We start from the raw sequence: 19382 nt of genomic DNA on the forward strand, positions 1-19382 counted from the left end.
GTAAGTATGTAGGCCACCATTTGGCAACAAACAAGATACATATTCAAGAAAAAAAACCTGTACAAACGGACTATAACACTTGATGTAAAACTTTAATACTAAAGCTACAGAATTGAAAATATGCTTGTTTTTTTGTTTTTTTAAATTTTAATTTCAAAAAGCCATTACTGGAGGGTCTGTGTAGAAGTAATCTGAGTTCTGAGTGGGCGGGGCTTCGGCCGGAGGACGTCTGTGGGGGGGGTGTGGCTTCTCCATCAAATCACAAACACGCGCTTTTGCTTTGACATCACGCACGACACGGTTACGTCACTTCCTCCAGGAAAGTCTACAGCTGTTGACCTGTGTGCACGTGTGACTACTCATCACCACCATCAACACTTGACACACGTCACGCACCAGCACCACCACATACAAGGACTCCGTGGGGGGAAGGGAAGGGAAGGGGGGGATGATAAGAGCGAAGATAAAGAACATTTAGTATTAAGATCTCTGTGTTTGAGTTAACCAGATGGATCAAAGTGCAACACCAAAACAAGGGATGTGGTCTGTACAGGCTGTTCCGTTGACCAACTGTAGATCCTTGTAACAGGGAACCATAAAACAGAACCCGAGCAGAACTACGCCTAACAGTGATGGAAGCCAACTGTCTAGAAAAGGGAAGGGAAATTAGAATCAAGACAAAGCTCTTGAATAGTTTTGAACATGATTCTGGACCATCTGATCTGTCCTTAAGATCATTGTTCCACACTTCCAGGTGAGACCCAGCCTATGGAGGATCCAGTGGATGACGTAAATCCTTCCATCATGTCACGGAAAGAGAAAAGTCGAAGCTTCAACAATGATTTTGTCTTATTCTTGAGAGTTTCACTGGCAGGTTATGCAAGGAACCTTTCTATCTCCCAGATTAGAACATGGGCATGGTGAATCCCTGGAAAAACAGACAGGAGGGCGTCAGTCAGGACTTAAACATGTCCAACCAAGTGGCTGATACGGAGTGATCGGTCACCATTTCACTCACCGACTCATCCTCGATCATCGCCGCAGAGTCAAAGAAGTCTGGTCTGAGTTCTGCTCGTTCACGTCTGTTTCTCGATGGCGGCTACAAAGGACAAGAGCGGAAATGAGCCATTTCCCAGATGGCGCGTTGTGAGAAAGAGTGAATTTGCTCACCAGGTCGATGACCATAGTGTCTTCAAACTCCTCGTTCATGTCCTCTAGCTGGCCCCGTGACGACATCATCACATCTTCGAAGATGGGCTCTGCGTCGTCCTCCATCAACCCACGGCTAGCGGGAGCGAAACAGAAGGAAGCAGCATGCATCAACGTGTGTCCCATCGGCTTTTCGCTCGTGACATATTTGGAACGCTTTCGGGTTCCCGCTAACAACGTCCGTCCTTACACAGTCTGTCGGACGCCCTGGTTGCTGCGAGACTTGATGTAGTTCATGCCAGTCCGGTCCTTTCTGGTCACCTCCTCCATCTTTTGCTGACCGAGCCATGACATCTGCATCTGAGAACTGTGAACACACACACACACACGTCGTGTCTTTAATCAGCTCTACTCGTGTGCTTGTGTGTGTATTTTCCCGCTCACTTGTGTACGTAGTCATTCTCCGATCCCGGTTCTGAGTCTGGGTCCGGCATGTGTTCTGCTGGTCTGTTCTCTCTCAGGACTGTTGATGTGAGTTGAGGCGTTTGCAGCGCTCCTGGCGTCTGTAGAGTGTCGTTACGCATCATCCACGAGCCCTCCACGCTACTCTCCTCTGAAAATGAGCACAGAGGTCAAATGTGAGACGGGAGCGACAAAAAGAGTGGCGCCCATGTTTGTGCGGCCGTCTCCTCACCTTCGATGCGTTTCTTGTGCACCGGCGGTCGACCCTTCTTGCTGCGGACCGACCCGGTCTTGCTGCTGGAGCCTGATATGACGGACATGTGGTCCTCGTCTCCTCCGGTCAGCAGGCTGTTCCTGTAGGAGATCAGCGGCAGCCAGACATCCTCCCGTCGCTCCGACATCGACTCCGACATGAACTTCTCCAGGTACGAGTGACTGCGGAGACGCACGGCAAATTTCACCATGTTTACAAATGCTTCGAATTATGGAGACTGAAGAGAGGTGGGAGCACTTACACTGTCTTTTTGTCCTGGCGAATTAATTTGGAGGAGAATTCACTGAGAACCTCAAGGAAGGCCAAGTTAGTCGGGGGAAACTCTGGCCCTCGAGGATTCTGGTACTTGAATGCAAATTCTATTCCATCCCTGATGAATGAGTCAGAAACAGAAAATTAATCTGAATGTTTCAAATGTTGAGATGGGAGACAACAACCAACATTTCTCTCATCATCCTCAAGGAAAACCCTTTCAGAGCACTCAGGCTTACTTATGCAGCGTGGCAACAGCCTCTCTGGTCTTGATCTGGTCCAGACCAAATGTGAGGGCAAAACGACGTGCGAGCTCCTTAATGCCACTGACGTGAGATGAAGTTCGGTCCAGGTTGGGTCCCTGGTCCTGGAGCAACTCGTTGAACAGCTGCAAGACAGATGGTGGAAAGTGTTTCTGCACAAGCGCGCTCGGAACCCGAAGAACACTTTTCAACTCCCATTTTTGTGCTTCAGTCTTTGATTCCCTCTGATCTTACCTGCTGCAGGCTGAGGATGAGCGTCTTGGCGCAGAGGATCTTGTCAATCTGTCTGGTTTTACTCAGAGTCTCCTTGATGATGTCGCCATAGTCATTATAATACTGAAACACAACCGTAGAACTCAAACCACTGACGGTTGGAGAGACAAACCTTCCGGTTCATTTCCTGCTGCCAGGTTACTTTACCTTCATGTAGTGCTTGAAGATGTCAGCGGCAGCAGGCATGTCAACAATGTCGTAGATGATGAGTTTACAGAAGGCAGCGAGCAGATTTCTCCTTTTGTGCAGAGCCTCAATCTTGTTGGCTTCGTCTTCCTCGTCTCCCTCTGCAGGCAAAGAGAAGCATTACCTCATTTAAAATTAGGAGCGAAAACAAACAAGCTCATCCTCTGTCTCGCTTACCCATGCTCTGGCTCTCATCATCCTGGTCGATGAACACGTGGTCCAGGACAAAGTTGAGCAGTTCATTCTGCAGTGTGCCATCGGGGTTAAAGACCAGGGGCTGGAGACCCTCCCTGCCACCGGAAACTAGCTGGTGACTGAAGATCATCAGCAAGTCGCACAGAAGCATGAATGCCTGAAAAAAAGAGGCACAAATGAGGTCATGTTCATTGGAATTTTCTTCTCCAGCATTCCTGTTGGTAATAGAGATACATCTGTAACATCTGGATACTGTCGAAGTGGCTGCAGGTGTGTCCGTACCTGCTCTTTGACCGGTGTGTTGACGTTGGACAGACACTGCTGGCACACAGCCAGGAAGGACTTCACCACCCTCCTCAGAGCCACGAGGTCGTCCTGCCGGCGCACGCGCACGCAAAAACACAAAGACCAACAGAATTAACACCATCAGCCAAGCAGAAATCAATATTGCACAGCGGCAGCAGTCAGGATAAATGTTGATGCCAATGAAACAAGGTGAAAATCACATCATCAAACCTCCAGAGACGAAAAAAATAAAATAAAAATCAATACACATTGTTTTGATGCTGGAAGAGCCCGTCGATGGGCGACAAAAGGAAACTGCAGAGAGCTATTGATTGTGATTAGGACGGTTTTCTTTCACCAGTACTGACTTCTGGAGAGTAGAGCTAAAACGGAGGGTAAAGTTAAAAAACAAATCTGATCTGAGATTCATTAGAAAGGTAATTCTCTCACTCACCTTGCTGGGAGCCCCCTCTGTGATCTTGACTAGCTGCCAGAGGATGGAGTAGTGGGAGCACTGCAGAGCCTGGACGGCTATTTGCTCCGGCATGGAGCCTTGCTCGATGCCGGCCTTCAGTAACCGGTAGCAGTTCCCAAACAAATCCCATCTCGTCAGGTCGTGAGCACTGGGACGAGAGGAGAGAGGAAAATACAGACTGTCAAGTTGGACAGTATAGTGTTTGTATTTCAAACATTAGCGCTGTTCCCTTTTACAATTTGCAACTATTTCGTGACATTTTCAGATAGGAACCAAGAACCTAAAACCAGCTGAAACACTGCATAGTGAGAAGCAGCGTACTTGTGGAAAGCCGTGAGTCTCTTCAGAGTAGATAAGACGTTGTAGATGTCATCATCATCCGCCTCCTCAGCCTGAAAACAGCAGGCATCTGTTAGCACACCAAATCTAGATTTCTGTTAGGCCAAAGGCTTCCATTTTCAGGACCGCCCCTCCTGGCCTGACCTCCTGCAGCAGATCCTCAACAGAGTGTGAGAAGCGATCGGTCATTTCATCGATGAGCTGCGAGCGGGCGATGTCCACGCGGTTCATTATGGTGTACTCTTCAGAACACAGGATGCTGTAGGTCTTACTGCAGGCCTCCAGCACGTCTATCTCGATGTGCTTCTCCACCACCAGTCGGATCTGCTTTAACAAGGCGTCCAGGTGCTTCTCCATGCGCCCGGCGCTGTACACATCCAGGTCAAAGAACTGAGGGATCTGCAGGAGGTTGGCCACCTTCTCGGAGTCTGCCTGGTACTACAGAGGAAAAGAAACACCTATTTACTTCTTAATTCTTCACATTAAAGACATTTTAATTACGGCATCCATCTCATCTGGTGCAGCTTACGTTCAGCACTTTGACAACCTTAACTAATGATCTGGAGCAACAGCTCGGTCCCGTCATTGCTCACCTTAGACAGCAGCATGGGCAGAGCCATGATGAAGTGTTCTGTCAGTTTGTTTTTATCGTCAATCTGAGTTTTCCGCTCCTTCGCCGTCAGAACCTGGACGACAAAACATTTGAAATGAAACGGGGAAATAAGACCAAGGCGTGAAGACCCTCCTGCGCTAGTTTTTACTTATATTCATACAGTTATTGCTATTAAGTGTGTGCTACATGAAAGGTTTCCTACACATCCGTACACAGGCGAATTGTGTAATGTGTGTTTACCCGTTTGCCGGTGCCTCTACCGACGGGCGGGTGCGCCTCTGCCGCCTGTCGGATGGTGCACACCATCAGCTCGATCAGAGCGCTCTCCTGTCTGTCCGACAGCACTGAAGGCAGCAGAAAAATGAGAGAAGCTCTCCATCAGTTTCTTGTGCTGTGATTTTTGGGCTAAAATGAAACTCTTGATTGTAAAAATCAGCGCGAGCACGAGCCCTACCCTCCTCTCCCTGCACGGGCTCCTCCAGCAGGAGCTCAGTCATACACTCCCAGTCTTTAAGCAGCTCCTGCGAACTTTCCCACAGTGAGTCCACCAAGTAAGCAGCGTGTTCGTGCAGCTACATGCAGGGAAAGAGGAGTTGTATGAAACTTTAGAAATGAAATTGTGAAAGAAAAAGAAAGAAATGGCTTTTATTTATGGTATCTGTCAGGTTGTCCTGAATACCTGAAGGACGCAATCATTTACACCCAAATATGCTTTTGCGCACACATTATCCACAACTTCCCCCCAGAAAATGAGTATTGGTTACCTCACTTTCCAGAAAGAAGAGCACCAACATGCGGATTAGATTCCCATTAGGGCTGCTCCTTCCTCGGCGCTTAGCCAGAGCTTCTTCAGCCTGCGGATCGTGCCGACTGAACAACCTTACAGGCAGAAAATCAGACGGGAAAAATAAAATAAAATAATCAATCAATCAATAAAACCAACGGCAATAAATTTGAATATGCTAATTAAAACTATCAGAGCAAAGTTCATCAGAAGTTCAACCCAAATCAAGTTCCATATTATTTTAGGGCGACTAAAAAGTGAACCGGGCTCACTTCCGGTGCAGAAATTCTCCAGCAGCAACTGCCACTGGTCGATGAGCCGAGTACACCAGGTGGTAGACGTTCTCACAGTCCTCATTAGACAGGGCATCTTCGCTGCCTCTGCAAAACATCGTCACAATAAGTCACATTTGATGCAGTAAGATTAAAAGGTCCAGAAAATCAAGAGCCAGTTAAAGTGCTGATGTGGGACCACTTTCATGTTCAGAACCTTTGGAGTTACTCACTGCAGAATGAGAGTGACGAGTCTGATGGCCTCCACGGCCACGTCGTACTCTTTATCCAGTGTCATGGATACTATGCGGTCCTGAAAGATTGAGCGGGACAGACGTGAGTTCTGAACTCAAATACTGGACTTCATTCAAGCCAAGCCACTATTTCCCTGACAGGCGTTACCTTGAAGCGGTTGGTGAAAAGCTCTAACTTGGGGAACAGTTCTCGGTTCGTGTAAAGGTTCTGTAGAGCTTTCAGGCACTTGAGACGCACCTCTCCTTGCTGAAAAGATGGATTTCAGTTAAAGTGAGCCAAAGGAAAACTCACAGAATGGATGAGCTGGTGTTCGGGTGCCTACCCTGTCGTGTAGTGTCCAGCCTACATACTTCAGGTAACTGTCATTAAGAAAAGCATCACTGTACAGTTTCATCCACACGCCGATCTCCTCAATACAGATGGCTCGAATTTCAGCAATGGCATCCCTGAACAAACACAACCAGTCGCTTTTAAACGCCCTTAAGTGGAACAAAAAATAGAAATAACAATGAGAGATACCTATAACGATGCACAAATATTCCCTTGAAGACGGAGTTCATCATGTTCTCGATTTCATCTTGGTTCTCCTGAAGCTGCAAACAGAAAAGCACCAATTTACACTGGAATCAGGGACAAACGCTAAACTCCAGGAATTCAAAAACAGAAAACTTTTCAAGTGCTAAAAAGAGAGCAGGTGAGCCACGTTTCAGACAACCCAAATAGAAATCTTTGACCCACCTCCTTTCTCTTCTGCAGCAGCAGTTCCAGCTTCTCGTTGGCTCGTTTGCCGATGATCTTGTTCCTCTCGGCCTCGTACTGTCTCTGGGTGTTGTCCTGGTGAATACTCAGGTTCAGTGCCACATTCACTAGTGCTGTCATCAGCTTCATGGCTATGAGGAACAGAATCATTAGAATCAGCTCAGTGATACATTGTTTAACTCTTTATTCATTAATAACCAGTCATTTGTGTAGCAATTCACGCCTTGTTGTTGATATGCGATAACATGCTAGTTACCTGCTAGTGTTGACGTGTGTCTGAATGCTCGCACTTGAGAATCCGAGAGGCCCGTGAGGAGTGAAATGACCGTGTCCATCATGTACTCGTCGTAGATGATGCTGTACTGACACTGGCGGATCAGAACGCTGATGAACTCGCAGAAGTTGTAGCGGAACTTCTTCCACATGGGTCCCGGCATAGTGAGAGGATAATCCCCACTGTCCTGTGGACGGTGAAATGCATTCAGCGTTTAGAGTTTTCGTTCTTACATTGACTGAAATGCCCGCGGGGCCGAAACGGTTACCTCGTCGAACTCTTCGGTCATCTTGCGGATGATCTCAGCGTTTTGCATGTTGCGGAACATTTCGATCCTCACGGTGCCTGGTTACAGAGACACAGAGACGGGTGACTGACACGGGCTCAACAGGCGTCTCTAGGCTGCACTTTTGCTCGATCTACCTTTGCATCCCGAGCACTGGATGAAAAAATTGATGAGATCTAACAGCGCCAAGTCTCGGTCCTGTTTATATGACTCGATCCACTCGTCCACCACAGACTGCAAAAACAGAAGGAGAGTTCAATCGTTTCCTTTCCCAGTGGAAAATGCTTTTCATTGGGACAGGAGTGTAATACACAGTAAGAACAAACAGCTGAACATAACTGGACAACTATTAGTTATTTATCTTTACATCCCCGCTATGGTCACAGATCTGTTGCGTACCTGCATGGCGCTCTTTCCCAATTTGACAACCTCAAACAGAGTGACTGGGTCTCCACCATCTCCATTATGCTGAGCGACCCCATTGGCTTTCCCTCGTCCTCTCGTTACACTGGTGGCCTTGTCTGTTGGTGACTTCCGCGGCTTCTTATTAGAGGTCTGCAGAGTAAGAATGGATAAGCAAAGACTGGCGTGTATGAGTTTTCAGAGCGAAACCTCACATTACACCCTTTAAACCGGGTTTCGTCATGACTAGATGCATACCAGCTGTTGTTTTCCAGGCCTCCCTCTCTTCTTTTTGCCTTTAATTTCTGGATCTTCAATCTCACTCATGCTCATACTTAAGCTTACAGCATCAGTTGCTCCAGACTCGTTGGACGAGTCCCTAAAGAATGAAGGACGAGAAAATCTGTGTTTTAGGAGCATGTACACATTTTAAACACTCAGGAAATGCAAATTTGAGTAATCACTGTACAATACTGAGGATAATTAAGTAAGTTAATGCGGCGTGTATGACTTACTGAAGGACAGGGAGCTCTGAGGTGATCATTCTGCTCTGTTGTGATGGTTTGTCGATGAGTAACTCTGCCTTCTGTGTCAACTGTTATTTAGGTCCAAAAAATGGACGTGCAGCAGCTTTGATGAGTAAAAATATTGCAAGAGACAAAACGAGGGTCCAGGACTGCACTCAGCTATCTGGCACTTAATGCTCCTTAGCTCCTGAAACAAGCAAAAATGAAAGTTAGCAACTGAGGTCAATTTGAAAAAAAATCAGTCAATCAATATAAAACCCCCCAAAAAAGTCATATTTTGAAAAAAGTAGACATGTGAATGTGTCAAGCAACTCATTGAGGTAATAATAATAATAATCCCCATGTCCCTCGGGGACAACTCCCTGAGACAATATGCTGAAACTTTCACCCCATTGATGGAGGCGAGCAGTAAAAGCGGGGAGAGGCTGACGCCAACTGGCCACTTTAGGAACTACAAAAGCAAAACCACTGAACAGATCAAACATAAAGTGAACCTGTGCCCTTTCAAAAGGTATATAACTGACAACCATTGTTTTAAAATTTATTTTTTAATACCTCTGGAATGTATCGTAAAGTCACCACAATATATAATCCATAAAACACTATTTTATGAAAATCAAGGAATATGAGTTCAAACTGTGAAAGTGACTGTGGAGAAAAAAATAAATTCATTAACAGCAGCAAAATACGCATAACAACATTTTTAGACAAAGAAATGTGGAAATGTGATTTTCTTATTCTCATACAGACGAACAGCGGGTTTATTCAATCCACAAACTTCCAGATCTGTTTATATGGTAATGAGAGCATCAGCAGAGGAGCAGTGCAACTCTCCGCCACAGGAGGCAGTATGATCCACAAAGTCCTCTGCCCAAATGTTTAATTGGGTTTTAACTGGGGAAATGGGATTAGTACCAAATGATCAAAGTCTCATTTAACTACCAGCCCAGCTCCAGCCCACTTCTGGTCACCTACGGAATGTTTAGCGGGTCTATTTTCCCTAGACTGTGCATTAGTGCATAAGTGTGTATTTGAAAGTAGATCAGGGCAACAGTAGGGGGCAGGCTAAGAGAGTGTGTATTTAAATACAGTCAGTCATTCACACTGTTTGTACTGGGAATCAGCACGGACATAACGGAGAGGCCCCGTTTCATTCTCTCCATCCCTCTCTCTTACACACACACACACACACACACACACACACACACACACACACACACACACACACACACACACACACACACACACACACACACACACACTAACACACACAGAATTTCAATCAGCACACCACGGTCCACTTTCTAAGCCAGTAATTTTGTATCCTGTGGCAACTCGAAGTGAATGACAAACTCTTGATATTCCTGACAGAGTAATTCTGGTGACGCAGACGGTGAAAACTTAATGATAGTCAACTAAAGAACTGTCCATTTCTTGTTTTTGCTACGCAGGAGCAGGAATGCTCAGACATTAAACCTCCACAGGAGCATTCGAAAACACATTTTCCACTGAAAGTCACAAGATGTACTCCAAACAACAGGAATTACAGCCTAATCCGGTACATTCAAACAGGAGAGCAGGAATGTCACCCGCATAAACAAGGAAAAAGCCCAGTTGGTGTCGATAAGATCTACATTATCATCAGTCAAAAACATGGCAGGAGGGGCAATCCTGCATGAAAGCCTACTAATATTCACACTTGGAGATGCCTACAAATAACACTTTCCAACTAATTAACGCCAGCCTGGTTCAGAGCAATAAAGGAGGCCGCTCTGATCTAATTCCCCTTGCTGCAATACCTGCCAGGTCTGCCCTTTATTGCAGGAGATGCTGCTCCTGCACATCTCCAAAGCCCTGTGTAATTCACACTCCCAACTCTGCTGCTCACTCTTCCACTGGAGAGCGCTTCATCATATTATCCTGCTGGAAAAGGGTCATTTCTTCCCCCGAGCCCCAACTATTCAGGGAAGCTAGCAGCGACTGATTAAGCACTCAACAAACCCCGATGGCTTTATTAGTTCTTCTGACGCCCTCGCTGGCTGTTTCACACCCACATCCACAAACAGATCTCTGCTGGTTCCACAGAAAGCCAGGATGGAGTTCTCCTGAACTGTTCTTTGATTTTAAACGACATAATGGCAGCTCACAAATGTATTCAGCCCGCATCTCTCTTTCTCTCTCTCATCCATCCCATCCCTGAATTATACATGTGAAACGACTTCCCTTTCCACTCAGTTTAGTTGACTTTTGGCTGCCCTGCAACAGGGGAATACCTGCGTTCTCTCTCAGGACCTGTGAGGACGACAAGCACCATCAACATACATTTGCTGCTGCTGCAGCACGAAACTTTTACAACTTTAAGAACAATATCCACGGCAGAGAAGACAGGTGTTTCACCCTTTTCCTACAGTGAGCACTGCGATGTGCACCTGATGTAACAACACACGTCTCTAGAGACACCTCAGCCTGTGCACGTGCCTATATTTAAAAATGCAAGAAAGAGACAATGAAGGAGGATCTGAGAACCACTTAACATGCGTGTCATGATATCGCCAAGGCTGGTGTTACTATAGCAACTGGCGTGGGTCATAAGACTGGTGGTGATAGCATGTTTGATTGGCTGAGTGGAGGCGGGAGGGGACACCGGTTAAACGGGAAAATTCTTCAACTGTTAATGTGACGTTTATGTCTATCCAACTTGTATTAGTTATTAAGAGAGAGTGATGGAACAGGGAAGATAATGTGTAATCGCAGCATTCCCACAGGAATTGGCTCTCTCCCAGAAAAGCCTCCGAGTGATAGTATACTTTCCCGAGCTTCGTCTGTACACACGAACGCACCTTCATGCTGTTGCGGTTCCTGCCGGTTGACTCTTTTGACAGATCTAACCTGCCCTGCATCTGCTATAATTGGCTGTTACCTCTGGGGACAGACAGCTTCAAGTCTGTGGATCCAAAGCTGCGGCTACAACTGTGCAGCATTTCACAGCGGATTCCCCACAAATGACATCAGGAGTGAAAGAACACGTGACTTTCAAACAGCCCAGATGCTGCTTGTGTCTTTTTATTGGCGTTGCCATCAATAAAGCCGATCGAGCCTGTCTGTTAGTTCTGTCTCTGCAGTCGATATTCAAAGTGTGAGACAGTTATCCTGGTTCAGGCAGGGGCTGAGCTCTTTTCCCTGGGTGGCCAGAAGGTGAGGATGTAAAAAAAACAAAGACTCGGATTGAAAAACCTGCCGCAAACGAGAACCTTGCTTAATTTCACCGCCATTTAAATGTAAATAAGTTCAGAAACACCATAACAGAGGTAAGTTGAGGTATTAATGCTGATTAATCCCGAAGACTGTGGGGAAAACATCAAATTCTAAAGACACAGAAGTTTAAAAGTTGGATGAGTGAAAAAAAAATATGGGAGATGATGGAAGTGGAAAAGTCTGATTGTGTCTTTGACTGACTGCCAGTCGGCACTGCTCAGACCGAAGACGCGTCAAAGCCGCTTAAGTTCGTCTTCCCCGGCGCCCAACACGCTGTTGATCTTCGGCGCCGCCTCATATCCAGCTCAGGGCGAGGTGCAACATTACTGCATTCAAATACAATCTGTGCAGCAACTTGGCAGCCTGAAAAATGACTGAAGAGCGTACACAGGCGGCGAGGAGCTCCTCTTCATCGGCTGTTCTTTCCCATCACGGCGGTAACAAATCTAATCGTGTCCCTTTCTGTCTGTGGGCTCCTTTGCTTTATCCACCACAGCAGTTTATCACAGAAGAGGCAGAATGAAAGAGCAGAAGCATTCAAGGCTGTTCCCTGAAGAAGGCTGCAGCAGTCCTTACAGGTGGCAGACCAAACCGCCTCCGTCGGACTCCCTCTGGCCCGTTTGCTCGTCCCGAGACGAGATTCTACAGCCTATTAATGATGTGAAAATGTGCTTCAATATAATGAATTCTAATCTGATTTAATATAAAACCATCAGAGCCAAATGGAGCGTTTCCAGTAAATATCCACTTGTTTCATTCCCCTCACTCTTCAGAAGGCGTAAATTTAATTACAGCAGCTGAAGGTGAGTCAAGCTGTTCTAGCGCGACAATTCAGGGAAAAGCAGTTTCCTCCTGCTTACAGATGCAATAAACCAGCGTTTTGTGAAGAAGACAAGTGGCCTTCGGACGTCCACTTTAACCTCGTCGTGGGGCTTGAGCATGTGGGCCGGTGTGCATCATTAAAGGTCCGACTGCAGCCGGGGATCAATACTGACGAAACAACAATGGTTTCCCTGACGGCTTCTAAGAGCGTGTCATAAATTCCATCAAGCTGCACAAGGTCATTTATGAGAGGCTGGAAGCGGTTGCTAAGCAGCTACAGAAATACAATCAAGGTGGAGCTAACAGAAGCGGACCTGTTGGCATTTATTTATAGTATTAGAGTAAAGTTCCCCTTGTTGTTTTAAAGCAGAGGAAAATCCAACATCCAGGAATAAATTCTGAATTCTTGGTTGTGGAGTCAAAGTCCTGATTAGTAAAATGACATCCTTAAAGCGCCGGAGTCGTCCCAGATGTACCTGCTGTCACCCTGGCTGCGGGTTTATCTGCAGCAGTCTCAATCAGGAGTCTCTGCATCTAATAAAAGGGGGATTTTTCCTCCTTAGCCTGCAGCAGAAGAGCAGAACGCTTCTCAGGTCGGATTTGCATAAAAGATTAGAGGAACAAACAGTTGTTTGAAAGGCTGAGAGCCTTGGAATGTGGATTATGAGGGTATATTAGACTAACAGACACTATCGCAGACTTAACTCCAAAAAGGTTTACTTATGACACACTGACACATTCACACGTGCTAACGAGATAAGCTAACTAGCTTTAGCACAGCCTGACCTCGTGAACTCGTCTCTATTTTGCTTCACAGACAAATTCAACCGACTGATTGTTCGATGATGAATAAGAGAAACAGTCCACAAAAAACCTCATTCCTCCTCCATTATGGCTCCTTTACATTAGTAAGGATTTATTTATAGACCCAGAGCAGGAGGCGTCAGACATCACATGGGGATTTTTCTGTTATCGTCTATAGAAACAGATTTGTTCTGTTAACCTTCCGTTTCCTTTCTGTCAGAGCTTGTACGCTCTCATAACGGGCGCAGGGTCTGCAAATCTGAGCCTCTCAGTTTTACAGATTGTAAATATTCAGCGGCCCTGGAGGTGAATCTATCAGGAGCTGTGCGAGCAGAGCCAGACAACTCTTCCACTTTCTTCCTTTAATCACATGCTGATGAGCTCCATCACCCACGACAGCACAAAGACGATCATTTCTGCCCTTTTCTGCTGTATTAACACTGCAATTTCTTTATGGCTTTTCACCCCGATGTTGAGTTTTTCCCAGCCAACTGTCCGCTGGATTTCTGGGCACAACCCGAACCAAACAATTCAAACGTTCTGAACTCAACGCCTTTGGATTTTATTCCATAAACTGCTTCCACTCTGAATAACCAGGCAACAGGGAGTCAATCCCAGCAGTGACTGGGCGAGAAGCACGTCAGATAGATTCCAGAGCCACAATCAAACCCAGGACATTGTTGCTATGAAGCGACGGTGCCACAGCGCCACTGTGGTTGCGGGGTTTGGGTCAGGCTGTGCCAAAAAAAGCTTAAGTGTTACTTGTGTGTCAAGCTAGCGCACAATGGAGATGTGTCGGCAAAGAATTTCACACAAAGGCACAAGCCATGGCAACCCCGACCAAAATGTCAGATTTTGAGCCACAATGCCAATCAAAGAGCAACCGGGTGCGTTCCTAGAGATTTGATGCACAGAACCCAACAGAAATTTCATTCAAATGTAATATTAGAACACTCTCAACGCGCCGCAGAATTAAAGAGCACGTAGCGAGGTCAATCCAAGCAGATCTCTGGCTACAGCAACGGCAGAGGAAAAAAAATTGTTGCATTACAGAAATCTCTCAATGCCACGGCTTCAAGCTCTGGAGGCTCAGGCTGAAAAGCATCGGCCTCAGAATGTATAACAACCTCCAGGCCAAACGTGGCGGCCTGCTTTAATGAGATTAGGACTAAGTCACAAAGATTAGCCATCTGACTCGGTGTCAAAGACAGACAATGCACAGCCCTGCGAGGAGGACAATAACAGGAGGAAATAGGGTTTTCCTCCGTGATTAAGGCCATGATGGATGATTGAAGGAGGGGGAAAGGTGAGGCCGTGGAGGCTTCTCTCCCTCACTATGCAATGGCTGCCCGCTCGGCTGCAGCGGACACAAAATGGAGCCGGGAGAGCTGGGATGGGAAGGGGGTGGGGGCGGATGGGAAGGTGGGGGAAATGGGGACAGTAAAGACAGCAACGCAGAGAGGGGGGAGCAGAAGGAGACACAGTGTATAGAAAAATAATAATCCCCCCTCCATCTGGGCACCCTCCTCTCCTCTGGCCTTGGATCTAATTCTGCTTCATTCACATTTTATTCCCTCTTAAGGTGATTCACAGTGACAAAAGGGAATCTGTCAAGCACATTAACTTTCAATAAATACACAATCAGCTGCATGGTCCCAAGCAGGTTGTGTTTAGGGATGAAGCTCTCCTGCTGAGGCACGGAAAACACTTCTACAAGCTCTGGGCCCATTTGGAATTTTGATTACAAATCATTAACTCAAGCAGTGCGCAGACTAAATGAGATAAATGACATACAGCAGCAGTTTTAGGCACTGCTAACACAGCATTTATTGCTGTTTGGTGGCAAACACAATCAGATTCAGGACGTCTCTCTGTGTACAGCTGAACGGGGAATACCACGATATATCCAGCCAGGGAGAGAATGAAGCCTTCAAGATGTCTGTAGATGTGTTGGGAGAGCAGATGGCTTCTGAGTGATAAAAACTAATGATGTCTCAGGGCACGGCGGGGAGACAAGCTACACCAGCGCACATCCACCCGACCCATCCATCCCAATCCAAAACAAAGCAAAAGCTGCACACCACGGTGGCCCATTATCCAGCCGTTATCCTTGCATCCTTTACACTCTTTCTGGATATTATTCATCTGGAAAATGAGCAGATTCCACAGAAGCTGGAGGAAGCAGCTCCCTGCTTTCATGCCCGTGTTCCTTTTCAGCCCCGCACAAGCACAGAACTGGACTTGGCACCGGCAAATGAATCAATATTAAAGAGCGTGTGTACAAATAACACTGACCACTGCATTACGTGCACACACACACACACACACACACACACAAGCACGCACGCACACGCAGCCCCAGCCAAAGTTGACAACGGTGTTTACACTAATGCTCCTAAGCGCTTGATAAATGACATTTGTGGCTCCGCTCTGGTGTTTGGTTTGAATGTGGCAGCTTTGACAGACCGATGTAAAGTTGAATATGAGCCAACCCAAACTCTTGGGCTGCATATATATAAGACAAACAGGCGAGCCTCGGCCGTGCAGTCTGACCACGTGCAATTATTGGTCGAAGTCCTTCTAGAATTGAGTGCTTTTGCAACACGGCTGTGCTCTTCAACACTCCTCCAGCAGTAATCCCACCCCGCGCCCGCGGTAAATGAAAGCGCCGGTGTTATTTTCTTCTTTGAGCTGTCTCTCCGGGGCTCACTCTTTATTCATGTGTTCCAGGCTACAAAGCTCCACTTTACAACACAGATGTAATAATGGGCCACTTCCTCACAGAAATGCAACCTAATAGGACATTTTCGGAGCATATTTTATCACACGCTCACCGTTTTACTTACAGGCTGCGCCAATATTGTAAAATTTCTAGATACTAGATTTAATTCTGCACCACCGGGTCCATTTCGTTAGCCATTATGTAAAATAATGTGCACCTGATAATGGGTGAAAATTTGTTGGTGCAGTCAGTTTGAACAGAAGGTAAAACAGTAAGATCAAATAAACCTCTTTAAAAATGACTGTAATTACCTTCTTCATACTTAAAAAGCCATGGAAACAAACCCTACAGAGCCATTGCGCAACTTCCTGAAACATTACTTATTTCAACCGCAGTGAAAGTTAAAATATGGGGAACTATTTTCCCACAAGAAGGGCTAAAATGGGAAGATCTTTTGTATTTAGCAACACAATTGCTTTTCCAGTGCAGAGGAAACAACAGTGGACTTGACTCATCTGGGCCTTTCACTGGTATTTGGCAGCTTTGGAGACATTCCTCCAGTCAAACCTTGGTGCCTGTCTGTGTACCAAGAACCAACCAGAGGACTAACCAGGCGACACATTCCAGTATGTCCTGCAGTGTTGCAGCCGAGCAGCTAATTAAGCACCTCTGCTGCACGAGTGTTGGGGGCTTTCTTCTTCCTACCCACAGCTCTTCCTATAGCATGTGAACGGGGATCAACTCAGAGGTGCAGGAAGGCTGACAGTTATCATGTGGATCCTCTCAGATCCACCCAGTCTGAGACCGAAGCCTTATTGCTGTTGCTATCTGGTTGAGTAACTTCCCTTAAATATTCCAGTTCTCCCCGAAGTGAGACGGCTCTGAACTCCAGGTAAAAAGAGCTGACTCAGTCTAACCAGTTACTGAACCATGTTGGAATACCAGCAGCATCACAAACCACGGAACAGCTCCCCAACGAACACACACATCCCATCTCATTACTGCTTAACTAGACAGCTGAAGAGCAGAGCATTTAACGTACTCCCGACTGGACTAAAAATAGAAGAGGGTGTCACTGTGTTATCCATCGATCCCCATTACAGCAGAAATGTTATTCTCCCTGACTGATAACGACTCCGTGTTCATCACACTTGCAGACAAATCTATGATCAACAACACTGTAGAATAATCTTGACGGCACCTGAGATTTTTGGGATAGCGTTTAAAACAGCCCGTGCAAAAGCAGCTAAAAAAGCTAATTAGGCATCTGTAAAACACATTCTGAGGAATATGAAGCAGCAGTCCATTTTTCCTTCTTTAGTATGGCTTTGACTGTTGTATAAATGTGCCAAAGGCCGAGGACCGACAGAAGGGAGGCGCTTCTCCCTATAGTCAACGTCTCTGGAATCAAGGTCGCCGTGTAATAGACTTGGACAAATGTCAAGCAGATTCCATCATCCTCGGCTCTATCATTCCAGCACGTCTGAAAGCTCACTGCAGGCCGGAGGCAGGAGGCAGCAGCTTCAAAACAACACAACAGCATTAAAAACACATAAACTATGTTCATATATGTGTGAAGGGTTTTTCATACCACCTTAGAGCAAGTTATATAGCCAACAACAACCTGAAGTACCCTGGATAAATGATCCATATGAGACAGATCACCAGATCCTTACTCTCTTATCACTGATAGAATTTTATAACCCACAATTAAGCCAAAAGTCATGCTCACTGAAACAATATGCAACCTTCTCAATGACTGGTTGGTCGATGATGTAAGAGGTCATCTGGGAACTCGGCTTCAGGAATCAATTCCCTTCCTTTGCTTGTACGCCGGGACAAAAATAGATTAACAGGATTCATACACATACACGTACTTTCCCCAGACTTCTCTGTAAAAAAAAACCAAAAAAAAACCAGACCCATCCTTTTCTTTGTTCATAAATATTCATGATTTTATGCAAAACAAAATAGAACAGTGGTCACAGCCTCGGGAATACATTTGTTTTCATACTTTTCCCAAACTAGAAATCTTTAGAATCAAACTATGGAAGTTGATTCTCTATGGGTTGTGAGGATTTGAGTTGTAATCAGGGTCAGAGGTGTGTGTGTGTGTGTGTGTGCACTGGGAGAGGCCTAAAAACTGTGCAGCGTAGCTTATAACCCGGGATCGTGGAGGACAGGTCGGGCCGGCTGCACATCAAAAGTCCCGACAGGCTGATGGGGAAGAGAAATCACATGATCACTGTAAACACAGCCGTTACGCAACGCTGTGCACGGGTCGTGAACTGTCTCATGGCTGCAGGCGGGTGAACCCTGCAGGGGTCAGTGGGGTCAGGGGAGGTAAGGGCCACAAGTGGAGCCCTGCAGGGAGGCCTGACGGACCCCCCCCCCCCCCCCCTTCCATCAGTGTTGCCTGGTTCCCGCACAGAAGGGGGCGGGAAGGGGAAAAAAGCGCCATAATAATAATGTGGAACACACACTCGAGTCCATCCTGGAAAAATATTGCATTATAACCCCCCCACCCGCCCTGGTACTTAGATACCACCACCCGTTCTCATCCAACAGGGACTCAGTCAGCACTAATCTGCAAACTTGAAGGGAAGGAGGTAGAGATCCAGATGTTGACCCCATCAAAAGTACAAACTAAAGACGCCTTGTTGTAATGCACACGGGAATACACCTGAATCTGATTCCGTCCGAAGGTTAAACGGACCGGGAGAGAAATGATATCACATTTTCGCCTGTGACAACAAACCAACGGAGGGCAGCGAACGCCAGGTGGGCAAGACAGTAATGCTGGACCCAAACGCGGCTGCAAATAGAGGAGATGCTGCGAAAGAGCGAGAAAACACGTCACACCCGCATGGCTCCTATTTGTTGACAAGCCAAAACTGGGGCTCCGGCTCAAATCCAGGGGCTGGAACCCAGAGCTGCGCGGCGGCGACCACTTACGCCTCTCGCAAGTTGACTTGCCGAAAATTCGCAGCTAGCTCGCAAGCTAACGGCTCTGCTAGGCTATAATGTGAGTGGGGACGAGCGAGAAAGCACATTCGCCTCCGTTAGCCGCTAACGCCCATCCCCCATCCCACCAGTCTTCCCCAGTCTGTCCACCATCTTTAATCTGTGCGCCGTCTCCCTTCCCGCCTCACAAAATGCGACAAAATCGCAATGCACTCACCTTTCACGACCATCGCTGTATCGATTATCACCTGCCGAACCGATCGATCGATTTTGGCTTTATAACTGCACTTATTTTAATATTGAAAATTGGCCGGGCGAGCGGAACCGCGCCTTCAAAGAAGAGCAGCAATCCTAAACCGCCATCTGGTGGTATTTTCCTCTCTGCGATGCAGCGGGAGCGGCGCAGCCTCAGACCGGGACACAGCTGCCCCCTGGCGGACACGGCGAGCAGCGCCGGACACGCGCCTCCGGCTCCTGGCGGGGAGGGAGC

At 46.7% G+C, this 19382-nt stretch overlaps 1 protein-coding gene across 1 annotated transcript; it reads right to left on the reverse strand.

The window, feature by feature from the left end:
* Positions 1–78: 78 nt before the first annotated feature.
* Positions 79–19306, reverse strand: stag1a (STAG1 cohesin complex component a). The gene is made up of 32 exons (XM_011615362.2): positions 19110–19306; positions 8314–8512; positions 8057–8177; positions 7796–7951; positions 7534–7630; positions 7379–7455; positions 7093–7297; positions 6816–6967; positions 6597–6670; positions 6400–6523; positions 6225–6323; positions 6056–6135; positions 5823–5930; positions 5531–5645; positions 5221–5338; positions 5007–5110; positions 4747–4839; positions 4298–4591; positions 4136–4206; positions 3794–3962; positions 3337–3429; positions 3037–3211; positions 2821–2960; positions 2635–2736; positions 2377–2525; positions 2127–2255; positions 1844–2046; positions 1594–1762; positions 1400–1516; positions 1171–1285; positions 1019–1099; positions 79–928 (listed from the first exon to the last, which is right to left on the reverse strand). Exons 2-32 carry the CDS (start codon positions 8340–8342, stop codon positions 905–907), a joined length of 3783 nt encoding a protein of 1260 aa, XP_011613664.1. The 5' UTR covers positions 8343–8512; positions 19110–19306; the 3' UTR covers positions 79–904.
* Positions 19307–19382: the final 76 nt, after the last annotated feature.

Source organism: Takifugu rubripes, chromosome 2 (genome assembly GCF_901000725.2).
Source record: "Takifugu rubripes chromosome 2, fTakRub1.2, whole genome shotgun sequence".
In the NCBI taxonomy this organism is placed as follows: Eukaryota; Metazoa; Chordata; class Actinopteri; order Tetraodontiformes; family Tetraodontidae; genus Takifugu; species Takifugu rubripes.

Bases quoted from the DNA above. Each gene is read 5' to 3' on its own strand.
- stag1a (XM_011615362.2), bottom strand. From the start codon at position 8,342: ATGATCACCTCAGAGCTCCCTGTCCTTCA. The intron at 4,840-5,006 runs GTAAACACACAT...TTTGTCGTCCAG, and splicing joins GTAGAGGCACCGGCAAACGG to GTTCTGACGGCGAAGGAGCG. The intron at 2,737-2,820 runs GTAAAGTAACCT...GTTGTGTTTCAG, and splicing joins TCTTCAAGCACTACATGAAG to TATTATAATGACTATGGCGA.